The sequence below is a fragment of the Anabrus simplex genome, chromosome 7 (assembly GCF_040414725.1).
Source record: "Anabrus simplex isolate iqAnaSimp1 chromosome 7, ASM4041472v1, whole genome shotgun sequence".
Lineage (NCBI taxonomy): Eukaryota > Metazoa > Arthropoda > Insecta > Orthoptera > Tettigoniidae > Anabrus > Anabrus simplex.
The window spans coordinates 61,938,345-61,951,744 of record NC_090271.1 but is presented as its reverse complement, the minus strand read 5'-3'; the positions used below and the strand labels follow the sequence as shown (position 1 = coordinate 61,951,744).

The following is a 13,400-nucleotide window of genomic DNA, read 5'->3' as shown; positions in this document are numbered from 1 at the left end:
TGAGATATCAGAGCAATTGTACGATAGATGGAACACTTCCTGACTGACCCTTTCTTGTGCAAGGGGATTAAGTTAGAGCTTGTCCAATCTTTTGGCCATTTTCTCATCGTCCATATCCTATTACACAATGAGTGCATCACGTACAAGCTTTCTTCACCCATTTCTTTAAGCATCTCTCCAGAAATACCATCCAGTCCAGGTGATTTGTTTCTTTTCAAATGGTTAATGGCGTTCTTGATTTTACTTTGTAGAATGGAAGGTTCCAATGCAGAAGGCCCTCCTGGTTGCTGGACTGCTACATCATCATTTCTTCCAGAATACAGCTTTTCACAGTATTGTTTCCACCTCTCTAGCACTTCTTTTCTATCTCCAATTAGGCATCCATTCTTGAATTCTATAACCCTTGTGATTTTGTTGAAGAGATCCTTTGTTTGATTTTGATTCTGGTTTTGTTCTATTTCCTTGTAAATGCTGTGGATGAACTGTGATTTATCATTCCTACAATTATGCTGTATCTCTCTACACAAGATCCTGTACCTATTTTCATCCTGAAAGGATTGGATGCCATGTTTCTTCAAGCTACTTCTTTCCTCAATCAGTTGCAAAGTCTTGTTGGATATCCAGGGATGTTTTGCACTCTGTGTCCTCCTAGCTGGCTCTGGGAGAGATGAGGAGACAATCTTTTTTATTCTGTCCCAGGTCTGACAAGGTGATTCTTCTTCCTTTAGTAGCAAATCTGGGAGCTTTGGCTGTACCAGTTGCCCGAAGCATGAAAGAGATTCCTGGTTAGTGGGTCTAAACTGTCTTGTTCTTATCTTAAACATACATGTTTCAAAGTTTCTAAAGTGATTTAAAGGAATCTTTAATGGTGTTCTCTCAAGAACAAAACATATCATTTTTGCTTAATAGTATATTTACGGTTATATTTAGTGTTTGATAGACTAAAAAGCTTTAAAGTTACCTTCTTTCAGTTTGATTATAAGGGCAATTATTTCAAATTCTTGAAAATTTTGGATATTCAGAGGTTGAACACTGTTTGGTTTTTTATTGACATTTCTTCTAAGATTGTTTCTTTCAGATAGTTTTGCCTCATATGTTTTATAAAAAAAACTGTAAGGTTTAAACAACTCAGAGGTCAACCAGAGAGGTTAGTTGAGAAAAAAATGTATCTACAACGTAACAATCCTCAAATTAAAATCTTCAACACACACATGGAAGCATCTCCAGTTTCCCATGAAGGACACCTGCAAAATTTTACTGATCTTTTGTGGGATTCCATTAGGTTTTCAAATCACCACATGAACAGTGCTTAAGTATTTCATAAGCTGATGATAATCCTTTCCAATTAGACATCTTAGACATTTTATTTTGCAGGGTTAAAAAATCTGTTATTTCTATTACCATGTCATTTTCAGCATACTGTTAAAACAGGAGTTTGTTTTTTGTTTTGTTTCTTACATTCTTTCAACTGTAGAGGAAAATAATCTTCCAAGTGAAAAATGCATAATAACCTGTATTCTTTCTATCAGTAAATTGCACTTCATTCCAATTTTGAAACACATTGAATAGATTAATACTGTAATTTATTTCTTGACAGTGACTAAAATAACAGGAAATCTATTCCACAATTTGGTTGTGAAAATGAATTGACATTTTTGTCACTTGTACTATAATGCTATTCAGTACTATGGATACAGAGGAATCACTGAGGGTTGCATATTCCTAAACTTCACTTACTCTGAAGGAGAGATAACTTTACTTTCATAAAAAAGGGTAGAAAAAAGATCATGTCAGTAAAAATGTATTTCTTCTACGATGGATAGGTGTGTTGACTAAGTGCTATGGCTAATGAATCACTTAACAAATCTGAAATTATTTAAAATACATAACAGCTGTTTTCTCATTTCTAGGTCTCTCATCCACTAATCATCTTGGACAGAGTGGCTACTTCATGTCATACTTCTTGTTTTTGTTATATGTTTATTTTTATTTTATAACAGAATTACAACAAAACTTTCAACTACTGGTAATCATATTCAGTTGACTGAAAGTACACTTATGCTTCTTTATAGAAAGAGACCACTAGTTATAGATTATTACTGAAATTTGTATTATTATTATTATTTTTTTTTTTAACTAAGGAATAAGGAATTATTGAAGTCGTGGAGAACTTCAGACACTGTGGAACATAGCTCACTCTTTAAAATATAGATGCCTGGCAACCCTGCACATGCAAGTCTAGAAATATGTATGTTACAAATGATTCTCAATGGTAGTGGAGCAATACCTTATGAGACCATCAACAGATTTCCATTATTATTGCTGTCTTCCACAGTTTTTTAGGCTAGCTCCTGCTCCATAACCTTGAACTGAAGTTAACTTAAGCCTCTTAATTATCCACAAAATAAGTCTGTTATGTTTGAATAAGTGACTTAAGGAAACAAATTTTACCAGAATACCTCTTGCATATGGACCAAAAGCAAATAGGAAATCATGGCAACAGGATTTAAATTTTGCCCACCTCAAGAGTTTTAAGAGTTCTATCCCCACTTTGGTTGGCAAGTCACTTTATAGGAAAAGACCACTGGTTACAGGTTACTACTGAAAGTGAGAGTTGTTTTATTTATTTTTTAACTAAGGAATAAGGAATTAGTGAAATTGAACTATAACAACACATAAAAAACACACTTCTTGGTTCAATTCCACATAAACACAAATTTTCTAACACAAATGTACTGTGTTTCTTATTCCAAGATTGATAAATTAACTGTCAGCTGCTATCCAACAAGCCTTTATACTGAAGTTTTCCTCAGAGAAATGTGTTTCTTGATGTATCATTTAACAAATAATTCAACAGCATATAAGAAGAAATGCACTGAAAATGTTGAATATACTTGAACTCCCCGAGTCTTGATGGGTGCACTGTTCATGCCAGGCACTTAACAAGTCACACTGTAATAATGAGGTACATACAAGGACAAAGGTTTGTACAAGTGATTTTAAGGCAAAACACTTAACAACTATCTCTTGAGAGTGGCCCAATAGTAAACAACAGGACAGACAAGTGATGAACACAAATTTATAAGCATAGTCAATACTCATTCTAATATTCTTGAGTGTGATTGGTTCCAAGTTCAAATTTGGGACAAATTGTTTAGTGATGGTGTAGTAGATTGGTTTCTCAATATTTTTCTGACTTTTTCTTATATTTTGAAACTAGTTGTATCAGGTAAATACATGTGTGAAACTAAGCAAAGAAATCAGTAACAGTGTAAGTATATATATGAAATGAACTCCACTTTTTGTAATATTTTATTAATAGTAACCAGCTATATAATAGGCCCTTTTAACCATCATCTTTAAAACTTTCTGCTATGAAGATTGAATAAGAAATTCACAATCATCAGAACAGATTATAACCATTTTTTGCTTTTTCTTCAGTTAATTTATGTATACTGAAAACCTACACCACACCCCCTCCTGCTGAAATTTAAATTTTCATTGGTTTTTATTTAGTGCATTTTCTCTCAATGTTTTTCTAATTACTAGACCAGTAATCAAGAATAATCATACAAGGAAAAAATTCAGAGGATTACCTTAAGTCAGAAAATGCTGGTGACTGAGAGTAATGTCACTCTGCAGTTTCATACAACTTGTTCCAGATTTAATATTTGGAAGTAATCCCAAGCTCAGGAACATCTGGATGACCACTCAACATACTTCTAGATCAGTAACAGATTAGGAATGGAAGTTGACAGATCTCTCTCAAATCCAGCACGTCTGCTCTAAAATATGTTTAACTATCTTCACAAAGAGAACTATACATAAAAGAATATGTCGTATTAAAACACTCTTCACAAATATACATCAATAAAGGGGTAAAATATCAATTCTTGTACAGTATATAAATATAAAAATATCAAACAGTATAAAACATTATGAACATTCCTTCAATAAACACATTAAAGGTATGCACTAAACAAAGGGATAGTCTGGGTTCTAAAGGACACCTCATATGTGGAACAACTACCAGAGAAAATTTAAAGAATAATTGATTAAAAAGAGATGAAGGAAAGCTTGACATTATTGGTCAATAAGAACACATGCTAGAGGTCTAGTTATGAGTACTTTATCTTCCTGAACCCAAAGCTGCATCACACTGACCCTTCTTTTTTGGCTCAAAAATTAGGCTAAATTTTGTGTATGGGTCCCAATGCTTCTCTGCACATTACACATAACTGGAAACTTTGCACTCGTCTCAGTATCAAGCTAATTGCTCATCATAATAATTGAATTTCCATAATGGTATCAACATAAATATTACAATAACCCATACATCGAGGAAATAAATCTCCTGGAGCTCAAAACTTTCAAATGTCCATCTCAAAATGCCCACATGGATCTGGTTTTCTTTCTATACAGTGTCGTTTTGATCCTATTTTATACTTCAAAATTCAGATGTTAAAGATTTAGAACAAATGTTAGCATTGTTTATATATCTTATCATATCCTAGATTTAGCAGTGCTGAAAGTGTCACACAAATCACACAGTTCCCAATTACATAATAAATTGTACAAACAATTCCTCAGGCATTAAAAAATCTCTCTAAAAAAATATAGAATTATATTTTTAACAAAAACAATTATCTGGCTAAAACCACATGATCCAACTGAAACATGGACTGTGAGGCACTTAGACCAGCATGAAGTTGTCAGTGGTGTACACCACAACAATAAGCTTGCCCTGAGTAGGAGAAGGATCATCAACTTTCTTGTCCATTAGGGGAAGTTCCAATGGAGTTGGTTGCTGGTTCAAGGGGGCAGGCAAAAGGACTTGGCCTGCAAAGTTGTTGGATAGACATACTTTGTGATGGAAGACCTGCAGGACAGAAAGGAAATCTTAGAAATGATAGTAGTTTTCAAAAATACGAAGCAGATTCACAGAATACACATCAAAAGAAGTTTCACACCATCTATGCACTGAAGGAGTTTATGACATTTCACACAAGAGTGGACACGATTCAACTGAACTCATCCACAATACCTATTGTTCCTCAAAAGACAATGAACAAAGGCCTATTCAAGAAGTTTCTCGGGGTGCAATATGCTCATTGCTCACTAACCTCAGCAACTTTCATATTTGCTCATTTATCTTTCACAGTTATGCCTGTGTAACATACCATGCACCAGCCCTTCAACTGTTAGTACAATGTGTACTAATCTTCAATGGCAAATCCATGAAGAGCTTTTAGATTGTGTGATCTGTCAGGTCTAAAAGCAGCTTTTTATTATTATTATTATTATTATTATTATTATTATTATTATTATTATTAATAATAATAATAATAATACCGGGCGAGTTGGCTGTGCGGTTAGGAGCGCGCAGCTGTGAGCTTGCATCCAGGAGATAGTGGGTTCGAACCCCACTGTTGGCAGCCCTGAAGATGGTTTTCTATGGTTTCCCATTTTCACACTAGGCAAATTAATTAAGGCCATGGCCACTTCCTTTCCATTCCTAAACCTATTCCATCATCACCATAAGACCTATTTCTGTCAGTGTAACGTAAAGCAAATAGCAAAAAAATTATGATAATAATAATAATAATAATAATAATAATAATAATAATGACGATTATGATGATAATAATGATAATGGCAGCAGATACATGTGTAATTTTGGTGCAGCAAATCTCCACCTGTAAGAAGGAACTGTGCTTTGTTTATGATTTTCTAGCAGTGTTTGAGACAATATAACATGTATTGAGAGTGTGGTAGTGTTGTCTAGTGGATCTGAGATCATTTCATGTTGATATTTTGACAAATATTATGTATCTTTTGTACCCTAAGTGTCAGCCATTTTGTTTTGCCTACAATTCAGTCCATACATAACACTACGTAGAGAGACAGTCGGTGTATTTGTTTATCATGTTTACTCTAAGTGTCAGCCATCTTGTTATATTTCCCATTAATGCCATGGAAACCATGAAGAAGACAGGTACTCTACATGCTTCACAGACATTGTCTAGGACATGGAGTTTATACTTCTGGGTGCAATTACAATGGACGTAATGGTTTTGTATTGCTTTCCTCTGTATTCATCTATGTCCTATTATCCAGCACCTTCTTTCTACATACTACCACAATATTACCTGTGTAAACCTCAACAATAGTGAAGGCAGAGATGATGATCATCAGTACGGTGGAACTGGCAGAAGAGGGAGTCCTTCCCAACTAAGGCTGATTAATAAGATCACTGCCCTGTGGTTAGAGAAAGGATTCTCAAAGGCTTGGATACCTACCCTGAGAGAAAAGGGCCCTAGGGCTTACAACCTCAGTTCTACAGACGTGTTCAAATTATTAGACTAAAGAATATATTTTGAATAATCCTAAGTTCCATAGTATAAAAATAGGAGAGAAAAGTATAATACCTTATTATTTTTACTGGTTAATTCATTCTTGATTGATACTAAGACATTTCCCTTTCAGGCAACTCACAGATCAATAAATTTTATCACGGTTGGCAACATTTGTCAGATTTCCTCCAAATTGTATGAGTGTAACCTTGCAGTGCACATGCTTTGACATTCCGTTTATGGTGTTATTTTATGTTTGTCTGGTGAACTTAGGCTTGGTTTTCATTTTAGCATACCCCTTTCTACCTTATCAAGACATTATAAAGCCTGTAAACTTGATTTTGTTTAATATAAGGATAACTCTTCAAAACTCTGAAAAATAAAGTGAGGTTATGGGAAGACAAAAAGACATTTCACCTAGGAAAGCTGCAGTTGTGGCTGCACTTATCGCTAAAAACTGTTATACACAATAGGAAATAGCTAACAAAATGAAAATATCATAGAAAACCGTCAGCAGAATCAAACTTTCAGTCCAGGAAAGTGGTAAATACGAGACAAAGAGAGCAAATAAGTGTGGACGCAAGAGGAAGATAACTCCTAGAACAATGAGACGACTCGTGAATATGGCAACACTGAATCGTACACTTACGTCTACTGACTTGAGCCATCAACTAGAAGGTTTTGGTGTTGAAGTGTCTCCTGTGACATTGAAGAGGAGTTTGTTTGAAGCTGGTTTAAAAGGATGCCGACCAAGGAAGAAACAGAAAAACACAACAGCAATGAAATCCAAGAGACTGCAGTGGGCCAGACAAGTGCAAGAGTGGACAAGTGAGGACTGGGCAAAGGTATGTACAATTCTACGACAGATTAATGGGGATTTCATTGCAAAATTAAGAGTTTGTGCTCCAAATTGTTATGCAAATTGTGATGTCATTCGAAAAATACAAATCTGAATTTTGGAATTGTTGGGGTTTTCTGTGCTAATATTAAATTAGCATCATTTTTAATTTAGAATTCTGTTCATATCCTTCAGGTATCCTTCAGCGAAGAATCTGTGTTCTCTGTGATGGAAGAAGGCAGCCAGTATGCTCGTAGGAGGCCAGGGGAAGCCTTCAAGTCCGAATGCGTGCAACAATTTGTGAAGCATTCCACATCAATTATGGTATGGAGTGTGATGTCTGTGAAAGGGCCTGGCAAATTGCATATTGTAGAAGGGACAATGAGGCAAGATCAATATAAAGAAATCCTTGAAAAGGAACTCTTTCCCCAAATAAGTGAGTGGTTCCCAATTGAAGATAGCATTTTTATGCATGACGGGGCACCTTGCCACAAAGCCAAAAGTGTCTCCAAGTTTTTGGAAGAGAAGCAGCTGAAAGTGTTACCCTGGCCAGGGAATAGCCCTGACATGAATCCTTTTGAAAACTTGTGGGCTATTGTCAAGCAAAGGATACGAAAATTCAGAATAACCACCAAACAAGATCTGATGAACAAACTACAGGAAATTTGGTACCACGACGAAGAAATTAAAAACTCATGTGAAAAGTTAATAATTACAATGCCAAACAGGATAAAGTTGTTAATTAAGAACAAGGGTATGCACACCAAGTATTAGATGTACAAATGTAACATGTATGTGGATGTAATCTTGTAATAAATGTAAATATTTAACCAAACATGTCTTTAGTCTAATAATTTGAACACGTCTGTATATTGAAAAACAAGAGCTCCTGTTTTCTCAATGACTTCAACAATTTACATGATGAAAACATCTTCGGTGACAACTACTCCAGGGGGCAGCCGGAAATGGTAATGCTTCACCATGAAAAGTGATGCAACTAGGCTTTTGGATTCTGGAGAGCACGGAATGTGATATAAGGAAGAATCTATTAAAGAAATTATTTAAAACAGACAGTTTATGTAGATAGTTGTAGATACACTTTCAATGATTGAAAATTATCACATCGTTGTCGTCGGCTGTAACTCGATCCAAGTACGTATAACTTCTTCCTGCATACAATGACCAGTTCAACTCAGTTTATGGATGTGTTTGCGATGACTAAACAGACCAATCCTGGCATAAACACACACACACACACACACACACACACACACACACACACACACACACACACACACACACACACACACACATCACACTGAATGGATGCAGGAGGACGGGGTTGTAATCGACGGAGTTTTCTTGCTTATCGCTTGGCCTATTGATGTCTGCGGCATTCTCTTTCAAGCAAGTTGACAGCAGTGGATGTAGTGTTCCGCCACAGTGAACAGTCCACCGAACATTCTTCCCATGTCTGTACATTTATACCAGTTGTCTTCACGATCTGTTTCAGCTGGGGCTCCATGAGGTCTACCGCCGGAGCAAAGTTCACCACAGAGAATTTGGCGGGGAAGCCTGGTATCACCCATGCGGTGAACATGGCCTCAGTTGATGAGTGATGCTATTTAGCTGCGCTTTGTCGAGAACTGCCATGTTGGTCACATAGTCCTCCCACTTAATATTCAAGATGTATCTCATTTTCTGTTGGTGGAAGCACTCAAGTTTTATGATATCACGAGCAGCCCCAATTCTTTTATCAATGTCTTGTTCACAGATACACCATTTAGACAAGATGCTTCCAAGATATGAAAAATGGTCAACCTGTTCCAGAGTTGTGTCTAAGATGAGAGAGAATCCACAAGGGATAGCTGCCCTAGAATAAGGGGTACCGTATGGTAACAGCCTCAAATACCTTCGCTGTTTTCTTGTTTTGTTTTTTAGGATTAATGGCAAGACCAAAGCGATCACATGCAGTTTTACAGGAGTTGAATGACTGTTGTAGTTCAGCAGGTGTTAGAACAGGAAATGCAGTGTCATTGGCAAACTGCAGTTCTGTCACCCGGGTAACTTAGAGTACATCTTTGCGAGTGATGTCTTGCCAGACTGAAAAGGCCTAAGTTGTCTGCAGATGATTCATGCACCATGGCAGCCATGTACAGTGCAAAGAGTGTAGGAACAAGCACACAGCTATTGATGAGCGGAAAGTGACTATATTTATTTTACTTGACTTCAGTAGTGCGTTTGAAACAGTAAATATTGACATATTATTAGCAAAACTACAAAGATTTAACCCGAGTCCCTCTGCTATTCAGCTCTTTGCTTCATACCTCACCAATTGACGACAAAGTGTTGTCATAAACGGCATGACCACGGACTGGAAGACGAAGCAAACAAGTGTTCCACGGGGATCTTTGCTTGGACCTCTTTTGTTTACTCTATATATCAATGATATATCTTCTCAGTTCAATAACTGTAAGTATCATTTATATTCAGATGATCTACAAATATATTATCACTGTAAAGCTGTTGATACTCAGTTTGGAATTCATCAGATTAATTCTATTTTAAATCTGATTAGCTCCTATACTAATAAGAACTGTTTATTAATTAATCCTAAAAAGTCACAAGCTATTATAACAGGGAACAAAGGCAGTTAAATATCCTTAATAAGAAGTTATTGCCTTCACTTTTGCTTTGTCACTACGTCCTCTCAAAACTCGCCAATCACTTCTTCCACTAAGCATGAAAATTAAACTTATCCAGACCCTCATATTTCCCATACTTAATTATTGTGATATTGTAATGATAGATGCCACCATGGAACAAACATTAAAATAATAGAGAGCAATGAACCCATGTATTAGGTTTATATTTTCAATTAAATTTTCAACTCATATCTCTCCTATTATGAAATTCTCTTCTGGTTAAAAATCAATAAACTACGACATCTTCACATTGCAACTCGTATATTTCATCTGTTGAATGAATCTAAACCCCAGTATTTATCCTCAAAGTTTAATTTACTCTCCTCCTCTTATGAACATAACACACGATCGACTACTACACTATCAATTCCTGTGCATCGCTCATCTTCATTTAACCACTCCTTTCAATGTCTGGTGCAAGGCTATGGAATTCCCTTCCAGTCAGTGTTAGGAATTGCACTTCTTTAGCGTCTTTCAAGCGGTCTTCCCGAGATTACCTATTAAATGTATAACCAGCTTGTATGAATGGCAGTATGGATAGAAGAATGAATGAGGTTAGGATATATATTTTGTTATATTATTTCATTATTCTGTTTTATGAAGTTTACTATAGATAATATGTGCTTAAGTGTAAGAGAGGGCCGTGAGCCTTAACTTTGCCACAAATGAAGGCATGAAAATAAGTAAACAAATAAATAAATAAATAAATAAATAAATGAATGAAGTTCTTGGTACACCTTCAAAAATCAACAATCAATATTGCTCGTATCAAGCTAGGGAATGAATGTTTTGGAGATTAATAATAATAATAATAATAATAATAATAATAATAATAATAATCGTATGGCCTCAGCTACCGTGTGCAGACATTTCAAGTTGACGCCATCTGGCTGTCTGCTCGTCAATTTCGACATTCCGTTTTACTCTAGGCCCACTAGATGGCAGACCGAGTAAACCGAAGCTCTCTTGGGCGTCAATGGCTGAGATTTAATTAATTTTGTCGGATAAACATCAAATGTGTCACTAGAGATCTTTTACATGCCGACATCGTACGACATGGAGTGACGAATGGACATTTTTCCGCCCTTCTAAAAACCGACTACCTCTACCGGGTTTGAACCCGCTATCTTGGGCTCCAGAGGCAGACACACTACCAACTGATCCACAGAGGCAGCTTTGGAGATAAAAGTAACATTTGCAATGCCCTGAATAATTATTTTATCTCAGTCCCTGCCACACAATTCTCAAATATTGTTCCCAGTCCTGAACGCACTGCTACAATCAACAATCGTCCTAATTCCCTTTTCTTAGAACCATGTTTTCCAGAAAAAGTGTCTGCAATTATCAATTCTCTCAAACATGCTCACTCAGTTGCTAGCGATGGTATTTCCAGTAAACTTCTCAAAATCTGTAATCAAGCACTCTCGTCCAATATCTGAACTATCTTGGGATCCGGAGGCAGACACACTACCAACTGATCCACAGAGGCAGCTTTGGAGATAAAAGTAACATTTGCAATAGGCTTTGCCCCTGATTCATAAAAAATCTCTACAGTGGTTCCTATGCACAAAGGGAATGATAGATCCGACCCAGGAAACTACCGACCCATCTCGATACTGCCTAAATTATCTAAAATCTTAGAAACTGTTGTCAAAGTTAGGCTTATTAGTTACCTTGGAAAATGCAATTACTTTTCCAGACTTCAATAGGGCTTCAGAGAAAAGGCTGGGGTGAATCCTGCCATAATGGATATTATAACTGAACTTCAAAATCATACTGATAAAGGTTGGAAGACTGCTGGGCTGTTTATTGATTTAAAAAAGGCTTTTGATAGTGTTAGCCATGAACTTATAATATACAAACTGGAAAAGGCAGGTGTGAGAGGTCCCTCATTGCTCTGGATTAAGGATTTCTTATCAAATCGACAACAATATGTTCAGATTGGCATGAATGAAAGTGAACTACAAAAGATCTCATTTGGTGTACGACAAGGTTTCATACTGGGTCCAATTTTGTTTCTCATATATATTAATGACATAGCCCTGTGCTCTTTCAAGGGTAAAATATCACTTCTGGCAGGTGATACTTCACTGTTCTAGTCATCAAATTCTGAAGATCAAATAGTTGCAGATATCCAGCATGACTGTCATATTTTAGATGAATGGCTGAGAAAAAAATCTCCTAACAGCCAATTACTCGAAAACTGTCTGTATGATGTTCCATAAATCACAAAATGACTTAAATGCAACTACAAATATATTATTTGGCACCTCGAAGATGCAATGGGTTAAAGAAGTTTATCTTGGACTAATAACTGATAGTGCTCTCTCCTAGACACCTCATATATTAAACTTAAAAAATAAAATCTGTCTTGGCTGGTATCATTGGCGAGATTAAGTACCTACTAACAATTGATACTCGTCGTCTAACTTATTTCACAATGATACAATCTTGACTTAATTGTGTTTCATTTGGGCCAAAGCAACCCAAAATAACTTAAATACTTTAGAGGTCTTACAAAACAGGGTTATTATATTTATGTATGGATTCCATCAACTATATTCTCAAAATAAAATTTACTCTGAAACCAATATATTACCATTTAAGAAATTAATCTCATTAAATGCATCACTTCTTATTCATAAAGTCTTGCATAATAAAATGTTCACCAACTCTGAATATCCTAAAGTCACTGACATCCATTCATATAAGACAAGGCTAAATAATAAATTTCATGTTTTTCAAAATTATATAACAAGGTTTGGCACTTAGGGAGTGCAACACTTACTAATATCTGAATATAACAGCATTCCTGACAATATAGCAATCATCTCTAAAACTGTGCCATTTTGTAATAAGTTTAAGAAGTACCTGTTAGGCACTATGACTGTCTAACAGTTATTTCTCATATTCTTTATTTCCAAAGTCACCTAAAAAGTCAAAAACGTTGTTCCTCCTGTATTGTTACTTTGATAAAAATCCACTTACTTAATATAATTCTCTCCATTAGGTAAATAGTGATACTCAAATCATATGTAAAACCACTATTATTACTCTTTCACTTTTAGCCCTTACGGCTGGTTTACACGGGTAGAGTAGCGAGGCGAGTAGAGCGGATAGTAGAGCTACTAGCATTGTGTAAACGACTGGGATAGTAGCAAGTAGAGTAGAGGAGCTAGTATGCAGTAGAGTAGAGTGGGTTTCCACTGTGGTAAAGTAACTCTACCACAATTCTACCCCCTCCACCGGAACCGAGCTCCGAGAGCTGGCAGAGAAGGCCGAGGATGCTCGATTTTTTCAGTTGGCGCATCATTTGCCTATTTCCATGTGTGTACTGACGGTATTCCGCTGAGTAAACTGAGCATTTTTGTGCGTTTATTTGGTGGCAAAATCAAGTGTACGGAAGAAAAAACATGTAAATTTGTAGAACTGACAGTGAAAAAAGAATGTTTATGGAACATAAACAGCATTATTTACAGAAACTGAGACGGGCAGCGGAAGAGG

General features: G+C 36.1%; 1 protein-coding gene across 4 annotated transcripts in view; it reads right to left on the bottom strand.

Annotated features, from left to right (window-relative positions):
* Window positions 1-2,155: 2,155 nt before the first annotated feature.
* Window positions 2,156-13,400, bottom strand: part of LOC136877246 (calpain-5) — a 244,232-nt gene continuing 232,987 nt past the window's right edge. For all 4 annotated transcript variants that reach the window (XM_068228572.1, XM_067151107.2, XM_068228571.1 and 1 more), the window contains exon 15: window positions 2,156-4,879. In XM_068228572.1, coding sequence (XP_068084673.1) covers window positions 4,694-4,879 — 186 coding nt within the window. In that variant the 3' untranslated portion in view covers window positions 2,156-4,693. The remainder of the gene's footprint in view (window positions 4,880-13,400) is intronic.